The following is a 26,361-nucleotide window of genomic DNA, read 5'->3' as shown; positions in this document are numbered from 1 at the left end:
CCGCACTCTTCTCTCTGATATTGGGACCACCGCCTACTCCCCCCCCCGCGCACCAACCCACGATGCCTAGCAAGATCAAGGGATCCTCCAGGGGGGGTGCCATGGATAGATTCGCCAGGGCTGTCCAGAGGGAGGAGGCTGACCGGGACTTACCTATTACTGAGGAGCTGGAGAACAACGTTTGCCCCTCTCCTGCGGCCCCTGACCTGACCACGATCATGGAAGCTATGGCCAAAAACTTTGCTTCCTTTCACGAGAAGCTTGACGACATCAATGCCAATGTTGCCTCTTTAAAGACACGGGTGGATCAGGCGGGGACCAGGATCACGGACGCCGAAAACCGTATATCAACTAATGAGGATGCTATACATGCGCTACAAGATACTGTGGCATCACTGTCCCAAGATATGCGGAATGTGAAAGCAAAGTGTGAGGACCTCGAGTCGCGCTCCCGCAGGAACAATCTGCGTATTATCGGAGTGCCAGAAAACGCTTTAAAGGGCCGCATGGAAGACGCGGTCGAATCATTATTGAGGTCCCTCCTGGGTGACCCCGCCATGTCCCCATACTTCACCGTCGAGCGCGCTCATCGGGCTCTGTCACCCAGACCCAAGCCAGGGGACATTCCCAGACCCATCATAGCCAGGATTCTCAATTATAGAGACAGAGATCTTATCCTCCGCCGAGCCCGAGAGAAGGGAGACCTGCGATTCGAGTCACACACAGTGAGAATCTTCCCGGACTTCTCTGTAGCGGTCCAGCAAGAGAGGCGTCAATTCATTGGAGTCAAGAAACTACTCAGAGAACGGAATGTCCCCTATGCTATCCTGTTTCCAGCCCGTCTCAAAATCACACATAATGGGAAACTGTACTTTTACACTGTACCAGAGGAGGCGGTGAAATTCATCGAGGCACATCTGCCGCTTCCCAACCCGGCGGGAGCTCAGGCTGAGGATGTCTGAGCCGATACCACACACTAACTGGCCTTCTCTATCTTGTCCATGGTACTCTTCAATCGGAACGTGGTCATTGTAACAATTCACAACAGTCCTATGGTCTCAGGCCCCCTGTGTGCCCAGCCGGGCGAGGTGCTCGGCTGGCTATGGTGGCCTGTCTTCTGATCCGGGTACTGCAGAACCTGTCACTGACGGCGTTGCTGTCATGCATATTTGTCCTTAAAGCCGCCCACACGGCCACAGCACACCTCGCTGCATTTGCAATGTTCTTGGTTTTTTGGTTCCCGCTGCTTTGGTGCCCCTGTTGGGCACGGGAAGGGTGTCATCCCTGTTGGATGTCGCCCCCCGACCTCCATGTTATGGGGAGTGTCGGGTTAGCTGGAGATACCTGCGGGGAGGGGTGGGGGTTTCACACTGCAAGTTGGGGGTGGGCAGTGAGGGTGGGGCGCGGTTGGGGTGGGGATTGGGGACATGTTCTCGAAAATGGCAGTGGCGGACTGACAGCTGGTCGCGCACCGGATCGCAATGCTCTAATTGTACATAATTCTGTTTCTGCATTTCAGCATCTGTGGTGGGATGTTCACTAAGCTTATTGAGATATATCTGTCCGCTTCAGTCATGGGCACTCTGTCATTGGGAGATCCGGTGACCATTGCACTAGGGTCCGGTACTGGGGGAGGTGGGACCTGGCGTCCTCTGATGTTGGATCACTATCTCTGGTTTCTCCGCAATGGGATTTTATCGATTGGGATACTAGTATGGCTGTGACGATAATGACATGGAATGTTCGTGGCCTCAGCAATTACACCAAGGGTCGCAGGATCATGGCTTACGCTAATAGGCACCACTGCAAGGTGTTACTCCTGCAGGAAACACACTCCACTGGCCCGTTGGCCAGAAGCATTGCGCCCACATGGGGTCCCCTCAGGTACTTCACGACCTACTCTACAAGGGCCCGTGGAGTGCTGACACTAATTCACAAGTCTCTTAAATTCTCTCTTCACAGAAGCTATATTGACCCGGGGGGGAGGTACATCATCCTGCATTGCGCCATCGCCAACAGAGATTACCTACTCGTGAACACTTATGGCCCCAATGTAGACTCCCCTGAGTTTATTGATCAGGTGGTGTCCATACTCCTGGGATACGTGGGTGTACAGATCATCTGGGGTGGTGACATGAATTTTATTTTAGACCCTGCCGTGGACAGGACTGGCTCTGCCCCCAGACCCTTAGCGAGTGCAGCGCGCAGGCTCTTGACACACTGCAAGTCACTGGATATCCTGGACAGTTGGAGAGCTCTCCATCCGCTAACGCGGGAATACACATATTATTCATCGGTACATGATAGCTCTTCTAGAATTGATCTGATCCTACTGTCGGCCCAACTGATTGGTGGGGTTTCAGATATTCGTATACTTGCACGTACTCTGTCTGATCATTCACCGGTCATACTGATCGTTAACATGGGCATCCTAGCCCCCACCATGAATACTTGGCGCTTTAAATCGGCCGCCCTGCAGGACATCGTTTTCAAGGCAGACATTCTGTCGGATATTCGGTCCTACTTTGAATTCAACTCGCCACAGGACACCACCCGGGGGGTCCGCTGGGACGCCTTCAAGGTTTTCATTCGGGGGGCAGCCATCTCTGGGGAGTCCGGGGTTCTCAAGTCCATTAGGGCCTCCCTGTCGCGATCTGAAGCCAAACTGCGAGATCTTGAGCGGGCCCACCCCACCTCTGTTGACCCTGTCATCCTTTCCCAGATAAGTGAGGAACTCAAGCTGTTCAACGAGCAGGCCGTCAGGGAGGTGCAGTACTTTAGCCGACCTCAGGCGGCGCGGAAATACGGTGAGGGGGACAGACCTGGCAAAACTCTGGCCGCCTTGGCCAGGGGGGAATGGGGGCCAGCCCAAATCACCTGCGTCAGAGGTAGCAATGGGTCGACCCAGTGGTCGGACCAACATATTTTAGAGACCTTCACAGACTTTTACTCCGAACTGTACTCGCAGCCTCCCGAACATAGCGAATCGCAGATGCGCGAGCTCCTTGCCCAGATCCCCACCACTGTCGTCTCCCATGCTACAAGGGAACAGCTAGACTCCCCCTTCCCCCTGGACGAAATAGTGGAGGCCATTTCCAGCCTTCCGAAGGGTAAAGCACCGGGCCCCGACGGGCTTACGGCCGAATTCTTTCAGGAGCACGTGGCCATATTGGGCCCCGAATTGCTTGAGGTCTGGAATGAATCCCTGCGCCTGGGCTCTCTTCCCCCATCCCTACGTGAAGCTGTTATCACGGTTCTCCTTAAGCCTGGCAAGCCGCCCGATGAATGTGGTTCGTATCGCCCCCTCTCACTCATGAACCTAGATACGAAGATCTTCGCCAAGGTGATTGCTAATCGCTTTCTCCCGGTCATGCCTTATATGGTTCATGAGGACCAGTCCGGTTTTGTCCCTGGCAGGTCCACATCACACAATATTCGACCGCTGCTTAACGTAATGGCCCGCATAGACCAGAGCGTGAGTGCGGTGGCGGTGACATTGGATGCCCAGAAGGCTTTTGACATGGTTTCCTGGAGATACATGTGGCTGGTTCTGGAGACCATGGGCGTCGGTCCTGGGATGATCTCCTACATCAGATTATTATACACCTCCCCGGTTGCCAGAGTCCGCGTCAACTCTCAAACTTCTACACTGTTTCCTCTCTTCCGGGGTACCCGCCAGGGATGCCCATTCTCCCCAATTCTGTTCGCCCTTGCCATCGAGCCTATGGCGGACTTTATCAGGGAACGGCACATGCGCGGGGGAATACCTCTCCGGGGCGCCTCCGAGGTGGTCTCCCTATACGCGGACGATGTCCTTCTGTTCGTCAGGGACCCAGATCTCTACCTCGACCCTCTCCTCCGGGACATCACCCGCATCGGGACTTTTTCAGGCTTCACTATAAATTACACAAAGTCCGAACTTTTCCCCCTCACACACTCCACACTTCACCCGGCCACTGAATACCCGCTCAGGTGGTCTCCCAATGGGATCAAATATCTGGGGGTTCATGTGTCCCTGACTAGGGAGACCCTTCTGGCTGACAACTATGTGACATTGGCTGCACTGGCCGAAGCCAAACTAGAGTGCTGGCGCTCTCTTCCCTTATCATTGGCCGGGCGGCTGTCGCTGGTCAAGATGATACTGCTCCCTAAGTTCCTGTACACGTTTACAAATGTTCCCATCTGGCCTGGAAATAGTTACTTCACTGATCTGCACAAGCTGTGTGCCCAATTCTTGTGGCATTCCGGCGCGGTGCGGAAAAAGTGGGGTGCTATGACCCTTCCCTATGATAGGGGCGGGTTCACGGCCCCTGACTTGATGAGGTATTGGACTGCGGCGCAGGCACAATTTGCCACATACTGGTATCCTGGTCCTCCTTCCCGCCCGCATGTCAGGCTTGAAATCATTGCTGCCTCCGGTGCTAACATTATGTCCTTACTTCTACACCGGAAATATGAGCCTGACTCTCCCATAGACCCCGTCCAGACCACCTTGTTTGCCTGGAGGCGGATATTCGCTGCTGCCCCCGAGACTCACCCTTACTACAAATGGCTCCCCGCATGGCGGGTCCCCAGTTTGGAACCCACGAATGACTCAGCCCTGGCACGGCACTGGCGGGACCTGGGTTATCTGGCCCTTACTGACTTCTACCCGGATGGGGTATTCATAACGCCACAGACGTGGAAACCAGCCCACTCGGGCTCGCCACTTGAGCTACTTCAGTATTACCGACTCCGCGCAGCGTTCCGGGCGGCTTGGCCCACCTTCCCCAGCGAACCCCCAGACCACCCTGCCATCTCCTACATTGCCAACTCCGGGGGGGCGCGGGGAGTGGTCTCATCATTGTACAAACTCCTGCTCACTGCTTCAGCAACACCGCCCCCCAGGGCGAGAGAGGACTGGGCCTCTGAACTGGGGGTTGTTATTTCAGAGCAGCTGTGGGGTAAAATGTGCTCCCACACCAGTAGGGTCTCCCTTAATTTTCGACATCGCACTATGCAGTACAAGCTACTGAATAGGCTATACTATACGCCACGCAGACTTTCCAAATTCGCCCACTCCGACACGCGACTCTGCCCCCGTTGTGGGGCGGAAGATGCCGGTCATCTCCACATGTTCTGGGATTGCCCCAACCTGGCCCCATTCTGGGATGAGATTCTTAAGACCATGTCCGCACTCTGTGATGCGGTGCTTGAGCCTGACCCGATGGGGGCGTTGTTTGGTCAGTGGGATGCTGAGGGCGCCAGAGGAGAGGCCAGGCTGTTAAATGTATGCTGTGCAATTGCTAAAAAATGTATTCTTCAAAACTGGAACTGCTCGGCACCCCCCACTTTCCAGAAATGGCTGAACTTGGTGACCTGGTCCCGTAATTGCGAGGAGGACTACATTATTACCCTCCCAGGCCGGTCCCGGCCCAAAAACATTTGGACTGCCTTCAACAGCTATCTCAACGCCTTGATGCTACCTCTTTGGCGGATAGCTCGCCCTAGACCCCATTTCTGTACATTGTGCTCCCCAATATGGCACTTAGCTGATCTCTATCTGCAAATGTATGCTACTGTGTGTGAACATCCCAGTGTAATGTACCTTGTCATGTTTAAAGACCATACTCTCGATCTGTTGTGTGTGTATGTCAACTACCACTGCCAGCAAAAATAAAAGTTTAAAAAAAAAAAAAAGAAAAATGAAGAGTTCAAAGAGCAGGAAGAAATAGTGCAGAAGGAGGCAATCAGAATCACAGTAAAAGTCGAGGAAGTGGAAAGCAAGGTCATAGAACATCATAAGGTCGAGGAGGGAAGGAAAGAACAGAAGAAAAGGAAGCGTTTCAAAGAAGAAAAGGAGAGTGGAAAGAGTTGAGGAGCATAGAGGAAATCCTTAGTAGAGAACAACGAAGAGGAGTATAGGATTGAGGGAGAGGGGAAGGGAAGATTGAACAGGCGATTTAGTCTGGAGTGGGCCTGAGTGTTGCAGGGCATAGAGGAAGAAAGCAAGCTGGAGGAAAGGCAGGTGTAGGAAAGGTGAGATTGCTGAAGATCAGAAGCACTCAAGCATCAAAGGCACTTAAACCGAAATGACTCTGGCTTGACCAATTGGCGAACAAATAAAAGTAATTCAAAGGGGAGAGACCGATGGGCTCACAGAATATTTCAGTCTAGTCTAATTCCCTGCCATAGTTTCTTGGTAAAATAAACCACTTAAAACATTACTCTTTGCGTTTGTATATTTTATTTTCAGCTGATCCACCAGCCGTGGCACTAGTCATGTGGGCACTAATTCTCCCCTGTAGTCAACAATATTTAGACCAGTCTGCAACCTTTTTGCCACAAAAGAAAAATACTATTTTGAGATTGATGTGTCTGTAGCTACTCAGGAAAATATTGCGCCTCCTCTTGCACCACATCCCACATGTTGTGAGTTACTCTCACCAGTGCATGCAGCATTTGCGGTCCACACGCCAAAACTACTAGACAAAAACACCTTGCACCCAAAGTGCACAAACATTTATGTTATCCATCTGCAGGGAAGATTAGAAAATGCATTTAGTTTTGAATTTGCACTGGAACCTAGAACACTACACTTTAAGGGTGCAATGAGTCAACGAAAATATACATTGAGACTGCATAAAACAACGTCTTCAACAACTAAACAAAGGTCCTTCTTGCAGAGCCCCACTAAAAGCACTTTCACGTACAATTCCAAGATATCAACCTACATGTGAATCTTTCTGGCCTTTAACCAACTATGGAAACGATTCCAGATGTCGAGACAAAACCACATTAAAAGGAGCTGAATTCATACATCTGCTCAGTGCAATAATTCTTTCCAAGTCCAGAATCTGTTGACCTCTAGCAACCTGTAACTCAATAGTCAGATTTGTATATGAATAGTCTGATTTGAATCTCTGAGCCCGATGGGTAACTCATCTTAACCGTCAACGGCAGCAGAACAAGCCCTAAACACGTACAGGCCAGCAGATGGAGAAATGGAGCGGATATTACACATTTTAAATAACAAGCAAATGCTCGTTTTCTACTGAGATTAGTCTGTTTTAGATTGAATCGAGGGCAGGGGGCAGTACTGCTCTATATGCCACAGTGGGGGCAAGGGAGGAACAAAGGAGCCTTCTAGAACGACCATGACATAATATCCAATGACCAACACAATCACTTCAATAGAGAATGGCACTAGGCCCAAAATCAGATCCTAAAGCAGCATTTGGTTAGAACTCAGTTTTCATGGCAATGTCCTGCAAGAGGCAGTGAGAGACACATAATAAGACCCTTTCTTTTATCTCAATGAGAGATAACAGATTGTCTGAATACCTTCAACTTGAATGAAGTGGAGAAGGAAGGAGGAAACTGTACCTACTCCAACATTATCTTGAAAATCAGGACCAAGTCTACATTGAGTGACCTTTTCTAAAACATTCTTGAATCACACAATGTTGATGATTCAAGTATGAAGAATTGCTTCAGGAACATGATCTCTTGCTTTTTTTATGTCTGGCTCTGCAGGAGTTTTGATTTACAATATCACGAGTAGGCTGAGTCAGGGCTTGCAGATTTAGGGGACAGCAATGCCTACTGCTACTATTTCTTTCAGCACTGCAAAGACCCGTGAGACGCGCTTGTTGATAGCCTGGAAATGCATATTCGGGGTTGCCCAATAGATGCTGGTGTCATGCTTGAGAATCTAACACCAGACACTGTGCCATTGATGGTTCAAAGCAGTTAGTGTTTTGTTTATTTGCAAGGCTTCAAGTTCAAAACCTTTGCTTGAAAAAAAAAAAAAATAATCACCAAAGAAAGACTCAAAGGTCAAAAAGAAAAGTGTGACCAGTTCCAGTAGTGGCCTCTTTTGCACATGGAAAAATGTATACAGTAAGGAATGGAGGCAAGCGTGGCGATACAACTCCATGGACGTCACGTCTTGAGGCAAGTGTACCAAAGTTGCTGAGAGGGAGCCATGGCAGACGTGCTCTGGGCCCCCGCACACCCTGGTAGCAATTTAAAGATTTCCTGACACACTTATGCTTCAAGAGATCTCATTAGATGAGGAATCTGGGAATAAAATACCTTAGAACTACAGATTCTGTTACAAAAAAGGACAGTTATTCCTAGATTTGACAGAAAACTTTGGTATGGTGCATGCAAAAATGAGAAGTATTGTACCTGCACACAATGATGAAAAATTTGACAAGCAGAAGGGAAAGGGCCTGCTGTTCATCCTCCAGGCCATCTGTAGTTTTCTGTACACACTGTAGCAGCTGGTACCTCACGACCTGCAGAATGTTATCAGGTAGTAGAGATATTGCAGGAGGTACATCATCCACCCTAAAATGCAAACAGGAATTTGAAACTCTGCCAAGCAGAATGGCACACAATGTGAACAGGTGTTCCAGCTTGTGCAGAACACAAACAGCCTAATGCAGGAAAAGAACACAATGGTTTGTACATATAAGAACTATTATTGTAAAAAGTGGCTGTGCCAATTCTCTGCTTTGGAAAGTGAGACAGTTAAAAGAGACAAAACTCGCTCACGCTCACACACATACACACAACGGAAAACTGCATCATAGTCTAAAAGCTTGCCAGATAAGATTTGAGGTAATCATACATAAGTGAAGGCCGGCCTGCAAATTAAAGATAGAATGCGAGATGAAAAACAAAGATTAACATGGCATAAAAATCCTGCTAGTGAATGTTGTCTAAAAAACATCCATAAATGAGGATTAGACCCTTAGGCTATTTATTGTTGCATGATATCTTAGAGTCAACAAAGAAAGTAAAGTTTTGCTTTTTCATTACAAAAATATTCAGACTCTTTCAGAGTCAGGAATTGGACTTCTTTTAAGGCACTTCCTCAGCCCATGTTACTTTTCAGAGGCTTGGTTTCATCCCCTGTGCTTCCTGACTGGTTCAAAATCTGTCCAGCGATTGGCTGAAGTTCCAAACAAAAGTTACTTAGCAATCTATCTACTCTGCCATATACTGTTCGTCATAGGCACTCTTTAGTCTTGGCACTGTCATTAAACACTACAGCAAATACAATTTCTAGATTAATGGTTTTATTACACACTCTTCATCAAACACAACCCTGTAATGCTTATGCGAAATACGAGCTAAAACAATATGGCGCTGGTGCGAAGCCATCTTGGACATTCATCTCCCATCACCGTAGTGAGAGTCTATGTCTTTTTAGGGGCTCAGTAGAATAAATGCCCATGCCAGCAGTGAAGGCAAAGCAAGGTCACATAAATATTGTTGCTGATTGGACTACTATGGGGAATAGTTATTGTATTGTCCGCTGAAGGACGAGACAAAGGGTGTCGGAGCACACTGCAGGTGCAGTGATAAGGGGTCCTGGGAGAGTGCGAGGAGATGGAAGCAGGGTTTTTCCAATTCTGGCTGTTTTTTCCCACTCTTTGCCCCCTTCCACTTGTGATCTGCTCTTCGGCTGAGGGCGTTCATAACCGAGAAGGGCGGGCCAGGCCCCATAAATAGGAGAGGTTATTCCTTAGAAAAGACAGTTAGAATCTGGACCCCCGGTGATGCAGTTCTGCTAGGAGGGAGGGCGGTCCACTCCAGACCCCGTTATTGCGCATGATCTCTTTGCCTACCTGATCTGAGCAGTGTTGTATGGGCTAAAATGAAGGTGTCTTCAGCTACCTTGCTAACGTTGAAGAAATCTTTTCCTATGTCTTTATAAAACTGACTACATAGGTCTTCTTATGTTTGGATTGTTAATATATATATATATAAGGTGTGAATAAAGGGCTTATAACCAGCCATTTATATGTTTTACCCTACCTAACGGTCTTAGTGTGATATTTTGCCTGTCTGAGTCCAATTATTCGTTTTGCCAGGTGCCAGGGAGCAGTGATTCTAAGGGAACTCCCCACATGGCAGAGCAAACGCAAAACATGTTGGCGCGGTGAGCAGGGTCTTTGTGCTGGTATTGATGCCAAAGAAGCTTGTCGAAAATTTTATTTGCATGTTTTGGACTCGGAAAGGTAAAAAACTATAAAAATAAAGAGATGTGTATTGTATTAACAAAGTTACTCACCGTAGGGACTACCTTATACTCCTAGTCCATAGTCTCCTTTCCTCCATACTTGTGGGACATTCCGTCCTTCGGGACGGGACCAGAGCACTTCTGTTAAAAAGCATCAAAAATAGAAATGTTTTGTCCTTCTCTATTTACGATGGGTAACGCACGCGGCCGTAACCCCGCCTTCCTGAGCTCCGCCAAGCATCGCCCTTCAGTCCTTTTCTATCGCCAGGTCTGCGACCATTTAAGCAATAATAGAGGATACTTATTAGAGGGGATGGCGGGCGGGCGTATGGAGGAAAGGGGACAATGGACTAGGAGTAAAGTACTCACTACGGTGAGTAACTTTGTTGTACTCCTACGTCCCGTCCCCTTTCCTCCATACTTGTGGGAGATTCCAAAGCACTCCTCACAGATAATACGTGTGGATGGAACTTCCCTACTGAAAAAGGTTTTTAAGGACAGCCTGGCCAAATTGAGCATCGGCCCTGGAGCTCAAGTCCAAGCAGTAATGCTTACAGAAAGCTGATGGGAAGCCCACGCAGCTGCCTTGGCAATGGTTTCCCAGGGAACACATTTTTGGAAGGCAACAGCAGCCGTTTTGCCACGTACAAGATGGGCATGAATGCCCTTCGGAGGTTGAATGCCCTGAATGGTATACGCTTCTGAAATACAGGAAGCAATCCATCGGGAGATAGTAGCCTTTGAAGCAGATTTCCCTTTCGGGTCTCCGAACGTAACAAAGAGTTGAGTTCCCCGAGTTCAGATGTTCTGTCCAGATAGAACTTCATAGCTCGCATGACATCTAAATTGTGCAACATTCTCTCGGCATCTGATGTGGTTCGGAAAAAAGACAGTTAATGATATTGATTGATTCAAATAAAAATCAGTCACTACTTTAGGAAGGAAAGAAGGATGAGTGCGGAGCACAACCTTATCCTTGAAGGTAAGGAACGGATGTTCCACGGACAGAGCTTGAAGCTCACTTACACGCCTTGCCGAATTCACTGCGATCAAAAAGGCAACCTTCCAAGAAAGGTATTTCAGATCCGTCATAGCCATGGGTTCAAATGCTTTATGGCAATAGGCGGGCAAGACCACATTTAAATCCCACTTTGGATGAGGATTGCCCACAGGTGGAAAACGATGTAATAAACCTGCAAAGTGCCTTTTGATGACTGGATTTGTCAAAGAAAAGGAACAGGTGTCAGTGGACAGGTTGGCGGCAATAGCCGACAAGTAAGTCCTACAAGACAGAACATGAATGCCCGAAGCGGCCAGATGAGAAATGAACGAAAGGACAGTTTCAATCGTAGCATGTCTGGGTCTAGCTGCTTAGCCAAAAACCAGTGACAAAACCGGAGCCACTTGCTCTTATACCGAGACCTCGTAGAAGGCTTCCTAGCCGCTTGGATAATGCGCATATTGTCCTCCGACAGGTTAAACTGCGATAGGGACTTGAATTCAGGCACCAGGCCGCCAAGCTGAATGATTGTGGGAAGGGGTGCCACATCTGCTGATCGCACTGGTGAAGCAGGTTGGGAATCAACAGCAGTCTGATCGGAGGACAAATCGACAGATGCTGAAGTTCTGAAAACCAGAATCTGGCTGACCACCAAGGAGCTATGAACAAGAGAGTGCATTCTGATGCATTCCTGAGCTTGCAGAGTGTCCGTGATGCATTCCTGAGCTTGCAGAGTGACTGATGAATCAGAGGAAGAGGCAGGAAGCCATATGCCCCGATGTTGTGCCACGGAATCTCGAGAGCATCCCCTAGAGGGGAGGCCCTGAGACCATTCCTGGATGCATAAAGAGGAAGTTTCCGGTTTGTGGCAGTCGCAAAAAGGTCCACTTCTGGAGTGCCCCATTGGCGATGTTGGAGAGAACCTCCATGTTCAGTTCCCACTTGTAGCTGGCCGCTGTCTGTCGGCTGAGTGAGTCTGCAGTCACATTGAATTGCCCGGGAATGTGTACCGCCAGTAGCCAAATGCCATGCTGGATGGCCCATTCCCAAATCCGAATGGCAAGGTCCACAAGAGGTGGTGACTTGGTACCACCCTGCTTTGATTTAAAATATCGACACTGCTGAATGGCAAAGTCCACAAAAGGTTGTGACTTGATACCACCCTGCTTGTTGATATAAAACATCAACACTGAGTTGTCTGTGTAGACGTGGACCACCCGGTTCATGATGGAAGGTTGGAAAGCTTTCAGCGCCAGAAAAACAGCCAGGAGTTCCAAATAATTTATATGAAACTGCCTGTCCTGCAGTGTTCATAGATCGAAAACTTGGTGATGATCCAGCTTCGCACCCCACCCCAGAAGGGAGGAGTCTGTGGTAATCGTCACTTGTGGGCAGGGCTCCTGCTCCTATAAGGATACTCCCACTGTAAGATTGTTGGTCGAGGACCACCATAGAAGGTCAGCCATCATGCAGGATGGGACTGAAATCATCTTGGAATCAGATTCCAAAGCCTGACACCAAGAGCTCCGAACAGCTAGCTGCGTAGGCCTCATTTTGAGACGTGCCAGAGGAAGAGCAAGCACGCACAAGGCCATGAGGCCTTTCACTCCTGACATCCACCTTAATATTTCTTCCTGTCTTACTGCAATCAAAAACTGGATGTCATCCCACTTTCTCTCCCTCAACACTGATAAGACTGAAGTCTTATTCTTTCCCTCTAGTATGCTTCCCCTCCTTCTCTCCCTCCTTGTATTCTCTTTCCCCCTTCTAATCTCCCCATCTCTGCCCATGCTCCCAATCTAGGTCTCCACATCGACTCCTCCCTCTCCTTTACCCACCATATTTCTCTTACCTCTCGCGCCTGTCGCTACCACCTCTTCAATATTCGTAAAATCCATTCATCCCACACCTTCCATGCCACTAAACGCTTAATCTCTTCCCTCATCTTCTCTCGTCTTTTTTATTGCTCTACTCTCCTCTTCGGCCTCCCTGCCTCTCATCTTGCTCCTCTCAAATCCCTCTACCACTCTGCTATGCGTACTCTTTGTCTTCTCTTTCCACATGATTCCATTTCCTCTTTGCTCTCTTATCTTGGCTGGCTTCCCTTTCATTCTCAACTTAAATTTAATTTCGAACGAGCCCCAGTCAAGCTGCGCCAAGGAAGAATACAAATTAAGGCTTGAAGTCTAAAAGATGTATTCGTCTCGGAACAACCTGACACGTGTTTCGAGCCTGAGACAGCTCTTCATCTGAGGCTAATACTTGACTTGAATACGAAACAAAGTAAAAAAGAAATACCAATTGCAGAGAAATAAAATAAATCACAGAAGATGGCATAGCATACAGGGTCAAAAACAAAAGGCAGGTTTGCCAAATTAATGACATTTACCAAATAAATTAATACAAAAGCAAAAAAGAAACCCCAGTAAACAAGAAAAAACACAAAAAATTAAGAATTATTTCAAAACAATACTGCATTTGGATGGAGTTCATTAGAAGGTGGGTGTTCAATAACCAATGGAAAACAAGCAAAGAGGAACAAAAATTGCGTAAATTACAACATTGCAATATAGTTGACTGCATCAGCACAATCAAAGAACAGGACACCAATTAGTTTTGAAAAAAGTCAACTTGTATGAAAAAAATACCAGGTGCCCAAGGGTAATTTACCTTGACTTGAAAATAACCAGGTGATTAGGATGTAAGGACAGTGCCAAGAAATAGCTGAGGAGGTAAAATTGCCATGAAGGGAATGCCAAATTGAATAATTAAAGTAAGAGGAGTGAAGCAAAAAAACTATTCAATTGCATACTTCAATGCCTCGCTATTGCTGTAATGCTGAAATGAAAATGAAAAAACAACACAACCACTGAATGAATGCGCTAAAGAGGCCGTATCATCATGATAATTAATTAGGAAAAGATAAAGATCAACACTTCATTAGGCAACACTGAGTAAAAAAAAACATCCTTGTAAAAAAGTAACGCACACAACTAAAGAGCATGTCAATGAATTGCATAAAATTAGCCAGGCATCAATTACTTAATTAGGTGAGCTGCCTGCGATAAGTAAACTCACATTGAGTATGAAAAGAACAGGGATCGTGAAAAAACGTCTTACCTCAACGATCGTAAGTGAATAGTGACAAGGAGTAAATGCGGCGAATCGCAGAAATAAAGGAAGGACTGAATAAATGAGGCCTCTGGAGGGAGGCAGAAAGAAATGAACCGTACATTGCCTGAAAATGGACTAATGTCGGCCGCCATGTTAGGTGTACTGAAACACCAAGTCCAAGCAGGGAGTTTAGAAAAAGGCAAGGGCCGATGACAAATTGAGAATGGATTTACTTAAATACCAATGAATTAAGGAGCTAATTATGATACCATTAGAAAGACAAAATGAAATGGTAATGGAGCGCTAGGTGCAAGCAGGTAGTTTAAAACTGGGCAAGGGCCAGCGACGAAATGGAAAAGATTTATTGAAATAACGATAAAGTAAAGAGCTAATTAAGATATCAAAAAATTATTGTTAAAAAAGAGAGTAGTGACTAATTATGAAAAGAAAAAAATATAGAAAAAAGTCGACAAACCTTATAAATTGAAAATTGCAAGGATAATTGCGCGTGCTTAAGATTATCAAGGAAACCCATTGAAAAGGAGAAAAATGTATATTGGTGTGAAATATTAAGCCAATTTAATCAATGAAAGCAAAAGCCACAAGGCGTACAATAAGAATGAGGAAGTCCAAATGGAGGAAGGGAATATGAAGGGAATATAATTGTCCCAGCTAAGTCTAAGGTACTGTTGATGAGTGCGCTGCTGGCAGTCATCCAAATTAGACACATTAAGCCCAAAATACAATGAATACACTGACACCAATATATTTAAACAATAAAATGAAAAAATGGTTTATAGAAAAGTGGTTTACAGAAAAGTGGCAAACTCATGGTCAGAATTTAATCCAATGAATACAGTACGATATTTACATATTAATCTAGCTTCTAGTTGATGTAATTTCAATGTTAGATTACCGGCTCTAGGGGGCAAAGTCACTTTACATAAGCCCACAAAACGGATGTCATCTTTACAGTCCAGTTGATGTAATTTTTGCCAATGATTGGCGAGAGGATATTTCGAATCTTGACTGCCAATTGTAGCCAAATGTTCACGAATACGTATCTTCAATGGTCTAATGGTACTGCTGATGTATTTGAGACCACAAGTACAAATGATACAATAAACAACACATTTGGAATTACAATTAATGAACAATTTAATTACGTGATCACCTCTTACTCCAAAGGAGACCTGTGATGTTTCCAATTTAAATTTGCACATGTTACAGAATCCGCATTTGTGAAACCCTGCAACTCATGCTGAGTGCAACCTGGTAGTGGTCGGGAGTTGGCATGCTCATGAATGAAGGACAAAGTCGATTTTTGAGCGGCTTGCCTTTACTAAACGTTATACTTACATGAGGGTCAAGCCAATTTGATATATCTGAGTCAAGATGTAACAGGTGCCAATGTTTCTTCAAAATATTATGAATTTTATGACTGTCCGAATTGAACCTAGTGATCAACTTGATATTTTGAGTGACTGGTGACTTGTCACGAATTTTAGGCACCAACAAATCCGCTCTCTTAAGCTGACATACTGAAGCAAATGCTTTGTCGAGACAGCTATGGTGGTAGCCTCTCTCCAGGAAACGTGATTTAATAGTAATACTTTCATGGTCAAAGTCCTGCAAGTTAGAACAATTCCTCTTAGCACGAATAAACTCTCCTTTTGGGATATTCGTTTTAACATGATTTTTATGACAACTTTCTGCATGCAATGTTGAGTTGACGGAGGTGGATTAACGAAAAGTTTTAGTTACCAAGCCATTTGGGGTTAAGTCAATCGAAAGATCCAAAAAATCAATGTGAGTTTGACTAAAAGTTGACGTAAATTGTAAGCCCCAATCATTATTGTTCAAAAAGGAAACACATTTGAGGAGTGTAACTTGTGTACCAGTCCAAATCAAAATAACGTCATCTATATAACGCTTCCATAAATGAATAAATGGAAGATAAACAGAGTTGGCAAATACAAATGACTGTTCAAAGAAGTGCTTAAAAGCATTTGCAAGTGCTGGTGCAAAAGGCTGCTCCGAGACGAATACATCTTTTGGACTTCAAGCCTTCATTTGCATTCTTCCTTGGCGCAGCGTGAATGGGGCTCGCTCGTATTAACTGAACTCACCTCAGTGGAATTATATTGGCAGTATATCCACACTTCCCAGACAACTGCAACCTTGTTGCCCTTTTTCTAATTATCTAGATACAAGCGCTGTGGATCATGACGTTTTCTGCCAAATTGTTTACCCATTAAATTTAATTTCCTCTGCCTCTGTCTCATCTTTAAATCTCTCTACAATCTTGCCCCCCCTACCTTTCCTCTCTCCTCTCGTTCTACGCTCCCTCTCGCTCCCTCCGTTCTGCTGATCTCTTCCTACTCACTGTTGCCCCGTCTCCTTGTGCCGATCCTTTCAGCTCCTAAGACCCCCTACACTGGAACTCTTCCTCTCTCTATCTGCTCCATTTCCTCTTATCCCTCCTTCCGTTCTTCCTTGAAATCTCATCTTCTTCATCCCCCACCCTGTTAACCTCATTACTTCCCTCTTACTCTTCCTCTGTTCTGTTTCTCTGTTTCTCTTTTACAGTCCTTGGTAAATTGTTGTACATATTGTTTTTGATGTTTTGTCTCATGTTTTGAAATTATGCTTCCAATTTATTCAAATGTATTCCTGTTGTTGTAATGTAAAGCGCTTTGGTGTAAAGCGCTCTATACATTTAATAAATAAAAATACAAATGAGGCCAGGAAGTCTCTGGAACCACCAAGCCGTCATGTACTCTGACTAGATGAAGAGTTGACACGTGGCGAATAGATCTGCAATCCTGTCCACCATTGAATACACCATCGAGTCGATCATGTTCCAAGGGAAACCCAGGAAGATCAGGTATTGGAAGACCGTCATGGAAGATTTCCATCAATTCACTGACAGCCCAAGATGGAACAGGAGCTGGAGGAGAGACTGGAGATTGCTCAAAGCCGTCAGAGGACAAGGGCTGCGTAGGAGCCAATCGTCCAGTATGGATATACATGAACACCCGGTAGTCGAAGGAAAGCTGCGATGACCAACATCATCTTTGTAAAGACGCGCGGTGCCGAGCTGAGACCAAACGGGAGCACGCGGAACTGGAAGTGCTACCCTCCAAGGGAGAACCGCAGATATTTTCGATGCCGCCTCCATATCAGGATGTGCATATACGCATCCTGAAGGTCCACTACACTGAGCCAGTCGCTCTTCCGAAGAGAGGACTTTATTTGGCAGGGTGTGATCATCTTGAATTTCTCTTGGGGAAGAGAAAGGCTGAACTGGGAAAGGTCGAGGATGGTGCGCACTGTGAACAGTCGAGAGTAGAAGCCTTCCCCTTGCTCCCCGAGGGGAACAGGTTCCACTGCCCTGAGGTCTAGAAGCTTCTGAACCTCTGCTCTGAGTGAGGGTGTCCCGATCTATTGGAAGGGAGGATTGAAGGATGGGATAGAGGGGAGAGGCAAGCGAAAGCCTGCCCAAGCAATGGACAAAACCTACCGATCTTTGGTGATTGTCTGCCACGCCTCCAGATGAGACAAGATTCGTCCTCCCACCGGAGTCTCATGCGACCAACAAAAAATATAATTTTGCAGACTTGTCGGCAGGGAGACTACCTGCTCCTGGAGAGGAGGCTGATGGGCGAGAGAAACACCGACCACGTTGCTGTTTTCGACGGGTGCCGCCAAACGGGGGTTCAGTCTTGCACACCCGGCGGTCCTCGAACCCCTTGAAGCCAGAGAAGGATCGAGACCGAGACCCTGACCTCTGCGTATAAGGGGCCTTAGCTGGGACCTTTGCCAGGGCTGACAAAGATTTGGCGGTTTGGGTGCTTGCCTTGGTCTTTGTAATCTTGTCATCCGTAGATGAATGGAACAATTCCTTGCCATTGAAGGGAAAGTCCAGAACTTTCTCTTGCACCTCCTTCGAAAACTTCATCGCATGGAGCCACGCTTGGCGGGATGTGTCAATTCCCACCATCAGGCCTCGAGCTGAGGTATCCCCACGAATGCACTCCTAGAAATCAGCCAACTCCTTCCACAGTTTCATATTAGCTGCTTCCAGGATCAGATCAGTATTTGCTTGGCGAAGTTGCACTGCTGAGTTGGCAAAGATTTTCTGACCGAAGGAGTCTAAAATGTTGTCCTACTTGGAGAGAATCTGAGCCACAGCTGTAGAGGGTGAAGAGGCCGGCTTGGAATGAAGCTTGGCCGCAGTTACCACCTTCGAGGAAGGGAGCAGACAAGACGCCAAGGCTATCTCCTCGGAGGTGTGAAGCCTGTAACGGGCGTTGATTCTCTTATTAACATGCAGCCCGGTGGGGGGCTTATCACAGACCTTAGGGGCGTCAGCCAAAACATCCTTCTGGAGGGACAGGCTGGTGCGCTCTTGTGGTGACAAGGTGAACGCTCCCAAAAGAACCCCTTCCTGCGGAGCGGGGCCACAGGTACTGGAATATCGAGAAGGGCCATCATATCCAGCACCCGGTCATGGAATGGTCTGACAGAGTAGGGATGCTCATCGCTATCCTGATCTGCTTCAGGGTCATCCAGCGGTTCGCTGGCAGATGGCTGGGCCGCCACAGGTTTTAAGTGCTATCCCGCTCTACCAGTGTCTTCTCTATGGGAGACAAGGGGGACAGGGGAGGAAGAGCTGGAGGCGGACCGATAGGGAGAGGTGAAACAACCGCCGGAGCCGCTGGAGCCACTGGAGTGGAAGGTGGCGCTGGCTGTGCAGGGTAGATTTCCTTGAAAAGAACCTTAAAGTACTCTTTCATAGGGTCAGAATGCATGAGCCTCTGAAATTTCCCAAAAAATACATCCTCTGATGAAGGTTTAGGCGCTGGGGTGGGCAGAGGCCTCTCAAAAGGGGCGTACCCCCATGAACGCAATGAGGATGGTTGCCAGGAAGGCCTACCACCAATCAGGTCTGCATAGATCAGCGGAGCAGAAGTAGGCAGAAGCGAGACAGTATGTGGCAGCAGCATTCTGAGCACGCCAGTCGTAAGAAGGGCGGAACGGATATTTACCTTCCACCTGAGGTGAAAAAGGCTGCTCAGCCCCAAAACTAAGATTCCCAGCCCCCGCCATCGAGAACGTAGGTGCAAGGGAAGAATCCAAAATGGCAGCCATAGACCATGAGGGGTGGGCGGCCATTTTATTGTTGCCTGAAGAGAACTGCGTCAAATGTGCAGATGGTCAGGGTAAAACCTTAGCCTTGACACAAGGATCCTCGGCCGAGCCGGTACTGGAGGATCTCGGATGTTTACTAGACATCTTAGATGTGGCCCCCAAAATAGCCTCCAGAGGAGGAACCTCGGCAGAGCTGGTGACAGAGGATTTACCGTGCATGACCACCCTCTTTGCCTCCTCGACAGAACCGGTATCACTGCGTCCTTGAGCACGGGAAGGCTGAGGAATCACCCTTACAGACAAGACCTTAGGAACAGGTCTCTTGGTTTTGGTTGGTACAAACCTTAGCCTCACGAAGAGGAACCTCGGCCTTCAACCCAGTATGTGTAGCTCCCTCATGAGGGGCCTCAAGCCGTGGCTTGGTACAGAAAGCTCCAGAAAAGGAGGCCTCAGGGCACACCTCAGTGTCTGTGTGGAAAGCTCCAGAAACTGAGACCTTGGTGTGTACTCCGGTGTCCAAAGCCACAGATGTTCTGATCTGACGTTTAGCACCTGACCGGTGAACCTTGGATCTTGATCCGGTATTGGCTGGCCCGTCATGGGAACCCTCTGAGAAAACTCTGGTATGCCTAGTAGGCCTGTGAGGTACCTCAGGAGAAACCCTGGTGGTAGAGCTGCTCGAGCCACTCCTGGCCCGAGAAGACCCAGGGAAGGAGTCCCCCGGCCGGGGCGCCCTAAAAGCTAAGGAACTTACTGGGCGTCTCTTCTTTTCGTCGATGAAAAGTTGAAGATGAGGTGGAGGAACATGCTGAAAGACGTCCTCCCACCGAAGAAGTGCCCGGACGGAAAGGGAATTGCATAGAAGCACGAATCCCAGTGATGGTCCGGCCCGAGACACTTCAAGCAGAGAAAATGGGGATCCGCCCTAGAGAAGCGACGTTCGCATGAAGAACAGGACACAAATCCCAGACGCTCCAGCATAGACGGAGGACTAAGCGACCGCAGAACCGGAGCAGGAGAGGACGACAACAGGAACAAGAAAAAATATTTTTCCCGGTGATGCAAGTGCATCCAGCCCGACCATGCGGATAAAAGGACTGAAGGGCGATGCACGGGGCAGAGCTCAGGCGGGCAGGGTTACGGCAGCGTGCTGAACCCCGCATAAAAAGAGAAGGACACACATTTTCAATTTTTTATGCTTTTTAAGAAAAGTGCTCCGGTCCCGTCCCGAAGGACGGAATGTCCCAAAAGTATGGCGGAAAGGGGACGGGGTGTAGGAGTATGAGGTATCAAATATAGGGAAGTGAATCACTCATTCGATATAATGAGTTCCCTATTTAGGAAAAAAGGAAGTTCTGAAGTCGGAGACTATCCTTAGGTGACTATCCCAGGGTGGACCAAGAATCTGTATGATAAAGACATGTTGGTGCAGGGTTAAGAAACCTGCAACATCAGTACAGGAGAGGAGAGTCCGGATGAAGTGGTGAAATGTCTGCAACAGGTGTCAGTAGAGAAGGGAAAGGAGTGTTCAGCTCTATGAAGAAGGTTGGATTCTGTTGCATGCCTTTCAAAAGATACATCAACAGAATGTAGGATTAAAGGTGAATGTCGAATGACCAGAGAAAGAGTTGGCTGCTGAAAAGCAGATTGCATTGATGCAGCAGCTCCAAATGAAATGTTATCATAAGGCAGACAAATCTCAAGCAGTAGCCGAGCCGTCTGCGGTGAGGGTTGCTCGCTACAAATATCAAAAAAGACAAGGGAGAGTCAACTCTCGTAAGGTAGCGACTGTGATTGCCTCTGCAGGGGTGGATTGGGACCCAGATCAATGGGATAGAGATGTATTTGACAGTACTAGTACTGAAAGTGGTTCTGAGCCAGAAGTGGTATCCAAGCTGGAACCTGGCCGAATAGAGGTAGCGGGCAAACCAGTTGTGCATATAAGGATTAGTCGTCATTCTATGAATCCTGGAGGAGTGGTGGATATAACCGCACTCGAGGATTACTCACAACAAGAGATTGGGGAGATTAACAGATTGAAACAGGGGGTTGGCGAATCTTTGTTCGCCTGGATGGTTCGATTATTAGACGGAGGGGCAGCGGGTCTCCTGGTAGATGCTACAGATTCTGCCAGGTTCCTACCCCGACACAGGAAGTCCAGATACAAGAGACCCTACGTGCAGGCCCTCCTCAGGAGGCTAACAGGGATGAGGGGCAAAAGTCTCTATTGCAATTAGCAGCCCAGTGGTGTAACCATAAATATCCAATTACGTCCGATTGGCCGACTGAAGAGAAAAAATGGTATACACTAAAAGAGGCCATTTAGAGGTTAAGGGAACATGCTATGAAAGAAGCCATTCATGAAGAAACTCCCGAACATATGGGGTTGGTAAACTTATCTGTATCTTCCCGAAATAATCATATTCGAACGGCCTCTCCAGCATATAAAAACATTATGATGACCCTATTAGTGGGAATGACCAGTAAAGTAACGGATGAGGTGGTGAATGCTATTAGACAATTAGCCGATTTAGTTGAATGGGAAAAACCAGAGGAACTAACTAGTGAGCGGGAGAGGGAGGGGCGTAGTGAATGGTGCACTCCCGGGAAGAGGTTTGATAGCCGAGACTCTTGCGTGTCAAGAAAAGATAGGTTTCTGGCTTTATTGAAAGATGGAGCACCGAGGGAAGATATTGATGGGATTGAAACGCGTGAGATGTATCAGCTATTTAAAAAACGAGGCCTAGATGGGAAAGAACGCTACAAACTGCAGTAAGTAAATAAGCCAAAGAAGGAGGAGGATCCTTTTGGACCATCTCCAGAGGGAGGAGACAATGTGTCTCCCAATGGGTCTGTTCCTGCCCAGCCTACTTATGCAGACTTAAAGATGGTGAGTGCAATGGTAGAAAGGGAATCCAAATACATGCACTCCAGTATGAATAGGATGAGGGTCGAACTCCGGTAGCAACAGCCCACGTTAAAGTGGATAGAAGGCCTTATGTAAAAGTGAAACTATTTTGGCAATCGGGAAACACACAAGAGGTTCAAGCCTTAATTGACGGGTTGGAGGCCTCTTTGATACATGGAAAATTCTTCCAGATGTAAGGGAAGGCATTTTACAATCAAAGGATTAGGGGGCAATGAGACCCCTGCAGTGCAAATGAAAATTGATATGAAAATTGGCAATTTAAACAGAGACACATACCAAGTGTTAATTGTTCCCCTTCCTGAATATATTATTGTATTTGATATTTTAGAAGGGTTGACCCTTGGATTACAAGGCAAACTTTATCAATTTGGATTAAGCGCTTTTACTTGTACACCCGTTATTGTCGGACAATTGAAAATGCCCCCGGTGCAGGTTGCAATAGCAACTAAAAAGGTGTCTATGAAACAATATTGAATTCGCGGGGGGGGGGGGGCAGAAGGACATTTTGGAATCTATCAAAGAATATGTGGAAGCCGGGGTGTTGCGTCCAATAACCACAGCTTGGAACAATCCGATTTGGCCCATTAAAAAAAATAAAAATCAGAAATCAGATGGTAGTTACAGAATGACAGTGGATTTTCATGAGTTGAATAAGCACACTCCTCCGTTAGTACCAGCGGTACCGGATGTGGTAACCTTGATAGAAAATGTGCAATAATTTGAGACCATTTGGTATGCAGTGTTGGATTTAGCTAATGCCTTCTTCACCGTACCGATTGCTGACGAATGTTGGGAACAGTTTGCCTTTTCGTGGAATGGGAGGCAATATATGTTCAAATACCTACCAATAGGATATTTGCATAATCCGACAATCTGACACCGGCTGGTGGCATAACACTTAGACAAAATTCCATGCAAACCAGATGTACAAATTGTGCATTCCATTGATGACATCTTGATTCAAGTTAAAGATGAGAATAGTGTGCGAGTACACTTAGACCTTATCATAGAGGGCTTGAGAAAAGGATGGGAAATTAATGAGACTAAAACGCAAGGTCCGGCAGAGACAGTGATTTTTCTGGGAATACAGTGGCATAATGGACATCGTGAAATGGTGACAAAAGCCAAGCAAAAGATTCTCAAGTTTCTAACTCAGAGAACTAAAAAACAGGCTCAACAGTTTATTGGACTGTTTGGATGCTGGAGACAACATACCTCCCATTTGCGACAGACTTTGGCACCCCTTTACAAAGTAACACACAACATTTTTTATTTTGAACGGGGTGAAGAACAAGAAAGGGATTTCCAACTGGCCAAAGACACAATTCAGAAAGTACTTGATTTATGGCCTTTTAGGGACGGAAAGGTGGAGTTAAAATGTGTCCATGCACGATGTTTAAGCCAATTGGAGTTTATGGAAAAAACAGGACAAAGTGCCCATAGGATTTTGGAGTCAGAAGTTGCCTGATGCTGGTGACAGATATACTCCCTTTGAGAAACTGTTAGCATGCTACTGGGCACTCAAAGATACGGAACAGATGACAGTGGGTCATGATGTATTGATCCGGCCTGAAATACCAATCATGCAATGGGTACTGAGCTCCCCAAAAACACATTGAATTGTCAATGCACAAGAGGCTAGTATCATCAAATGGAAATGGCACATTCAAGATCATGCCAAGACAGGCAAGGGGGGCGTGGCAAAATTACATGAGCAAGTGGCAGGGGTTTCTTTAGTAGACTCTGAGCCAGAGGGAGAGTTGACTATTGATGAATCTCCAGTTAAATGGGGGATCCCATATGGAGAATTAACAATGGACCAAGTTGAACATGCATGGTTTACGGATGGTTCAGCTAAATATGTAGGAGTTGAACGACATTGGAAAGCAGTGGCAGACAATCCCAAATTGAAGAAGGTATTAACCACTTCCGGTAAAGGGAAGAGCAGCCAGTTTGTGGAACTATATGCCGTGTATCATGCGTTGAAGCAAGAAACGCCTGGAAGTTGTCATATTTATACGGATTCATGGTCCGTTGCGAATGGGTTGGTAGTGTGGCTACCGACCTGGCAGAAGAATGTTGGAAAATACATGCTAAGGAAGTATGGGGAAAAGAATTATAAGAGATTGTATTTCATGTGGATGCACATTGTGCAACAGACTCATTAGAACAGTGGTTCAATTCTGTTGCAGACGAACATGCAAAAATTGTAATCATGGACACGAGGGCTGAATAGGATGATTTGGAAGGAATTGCAAAATGGGCCCACCACAAAAGTGGACATCTCTGAGAGAAGGCCACTCTATCAGGTGGGCATAACACAGGGGTATCAGCATTCCATTGGAAATTGAAAAAACAATTATCCTACAATATCCCATGTGCCAACATCATAAGCAGAGAGCTATTCCACACATAATTCGCTGCACTTTGAAGAGAGGTAAATTGCCTAGTCAGATCGATTATATTGGTCCTATGCCCATTAGCAGAGGATGTCAATATGCATGCATCATTGCAGACACCTATTCTGGTTACTTTATGGTATTGCCATGTAAAAGAGCTACCCAATTGAACACAATTAAATTATTGGACCAAGTGGCGGTATATTATGGTATCCGCTTACAAATCCAAAGCAACAATGGGCCCCAATTTAAGAGGAAAGTGGTGTTGGATTATTGTCGGGAAAAAGGAATCAATGGATTTTTCATGTCCCCTACCACCATGAGGCTTCGGGGTTGATTGAGAGAATAAATGGATTGTTGAAAGCACAGTTACGCAAAACAGGTGATGGTACTTTGAAGGGATTGCGAGAACGTGTGCTAGAAGCTGTACAGATCCTGAACAACCGTCCCATTGCGAACGGTGAAACTCCACTGATGCGCATTGACTCGGGAGGATAGCTCAGGGGCAACGTGCTGGCCTTGGAAGCAGGACGAAAGGGAGAACCACAGGTTCGATTCCGGGTCCGCGCTTAGAAAACTCAGGGTATTAAGCGCGTTATAAATAACCTATCATATCATATATCATGTTAACACCAGCCTTACACATCAGACCAAATAAGGCAATGGAAACTCTGTTGTACTGGGAAATATCTCCTGGTGCATTAGCCCCTTATTGTACCACTCCTGAGTCTGCTGGGGTGGATTTGCATGAAAGGGAAGAAATTTGTCTTGAGCCATCAGGGATTGCTGTGATTGATACAGGAATTGGGGTACAAATTCCATCTGAACACATGGGATTAATTGCCCCCAGATCTGGGCTAGCCTTAAAAGGTTTTCAGATATTGGGTGGAATCATGGACACAGACTATCAGGGCGCGATTAAGGTTATTCTCCTCAACAGTGGGGAAAATATGTTGCACATTCACAAGGTAGATCGAGTGGCCCAATTGATATTAGTACCTGTAAAGTTATCTACGGTAAAGAAGGGTGAGCCACCCACGGTATTAACCATTCGTGGGGATAAGGGTTTTGGCTCATCAGATGTAATGATTCCAGGTGCCAAAGAATGGCTTGAGAAACCTAATGGGACACTTGTTCCATCACATGTGATCGCAGCCGGGGAGGATCAAGTGGTTCCGGTTATGGAACCGGCGAAAAGAAAATGGACTCACATCCTGGCTGACAAATGTTATTTGCGTGAGTGATGTACTTCACTGATATCTTGGTTTTGTATTTTGATGTTTAGATCCTGAGTATGCAGAGTGCCTGTGTGCAGCACGGTGGAGTGTATTCGGGAGGGTCCGGGGACACGTCGGAGGATGTGGCAGATGTCTCTATTCTCCAACTGGACTCTGGGATTTGGATGAAGACTGATGTTCCTGCTACTAGTTTTGCTCCGAATGATGCGCTTGTTGGAGCTTATCGCGACGAATTGATAAAACGGCGAGGATAGCGACGCACTGCATTGCTCTTGCCCCATTCTGAGATTTCTACATCCTTTTCACATCATGGCTATTCAGCCCTTGTCAAGCAACCGGAAAACGTATGGGTCTATCTAGCCCAACACGTTTTAAATCTCTTGCACTTCTGTTTGGCGGACATGCACAGTTCCGCAGATTTTATTTCGACATGCCTTGTGGCTATTCCAAAGATTGCCCCGATTTTGAAGAATCTATTCAGGGTTCTGCATGACGATTCCTTAATTGAAACT

The 26,361-nt window shown here is 46.7% G+C and overlaps 1 protein-coding gene across 2 annotated transcripts in view; it reads right to left on the bottom strand.

The window, feature by feature from the left end:
• The window catches only part of NBEAL1 (neurobeachin like 1), a 2,018,929-nt gene that overhangs the window by 1,710,583 nt on the left and 281,985 nt on the right, over positions 1-26,361 (bottom strand). For both annotated transcript variants that reach the window (XM_069615520.1, XM_069615521.1), the window contains exon 4: positions 8,173-8,334. In XM_069615520.1, the coding sequence (XP_069471621.1) occupies positions 8,173-8,334 (162 nt within the window). The remainder of the gene's footprint in view (positions 1-8,172; positions 8,335-26,361) is intronic.

The sequence above is a fragment of the Ambystoma mexicanum genome, chromosome 9 (assembly GCF_040938575.1).
Source record: "Ambystoma mexicanum isolate Mex_15411 chromosome 9, UKY_AmexF1_1, whole genome shotgun sequence".
Taxonomy (NCBI): domain Eukaryota; kingdom Metazoa; phylum Chordata; class Amphibia; order Caudata; family Ambystomatidae; genus Ambystoma; species Ambystoma mexicanum.
The sequence above is the reverse complement of the archived record's forward strand: the minus strand, read 5'-3'. Positions and strand labels throughout refer to the sequence as shown.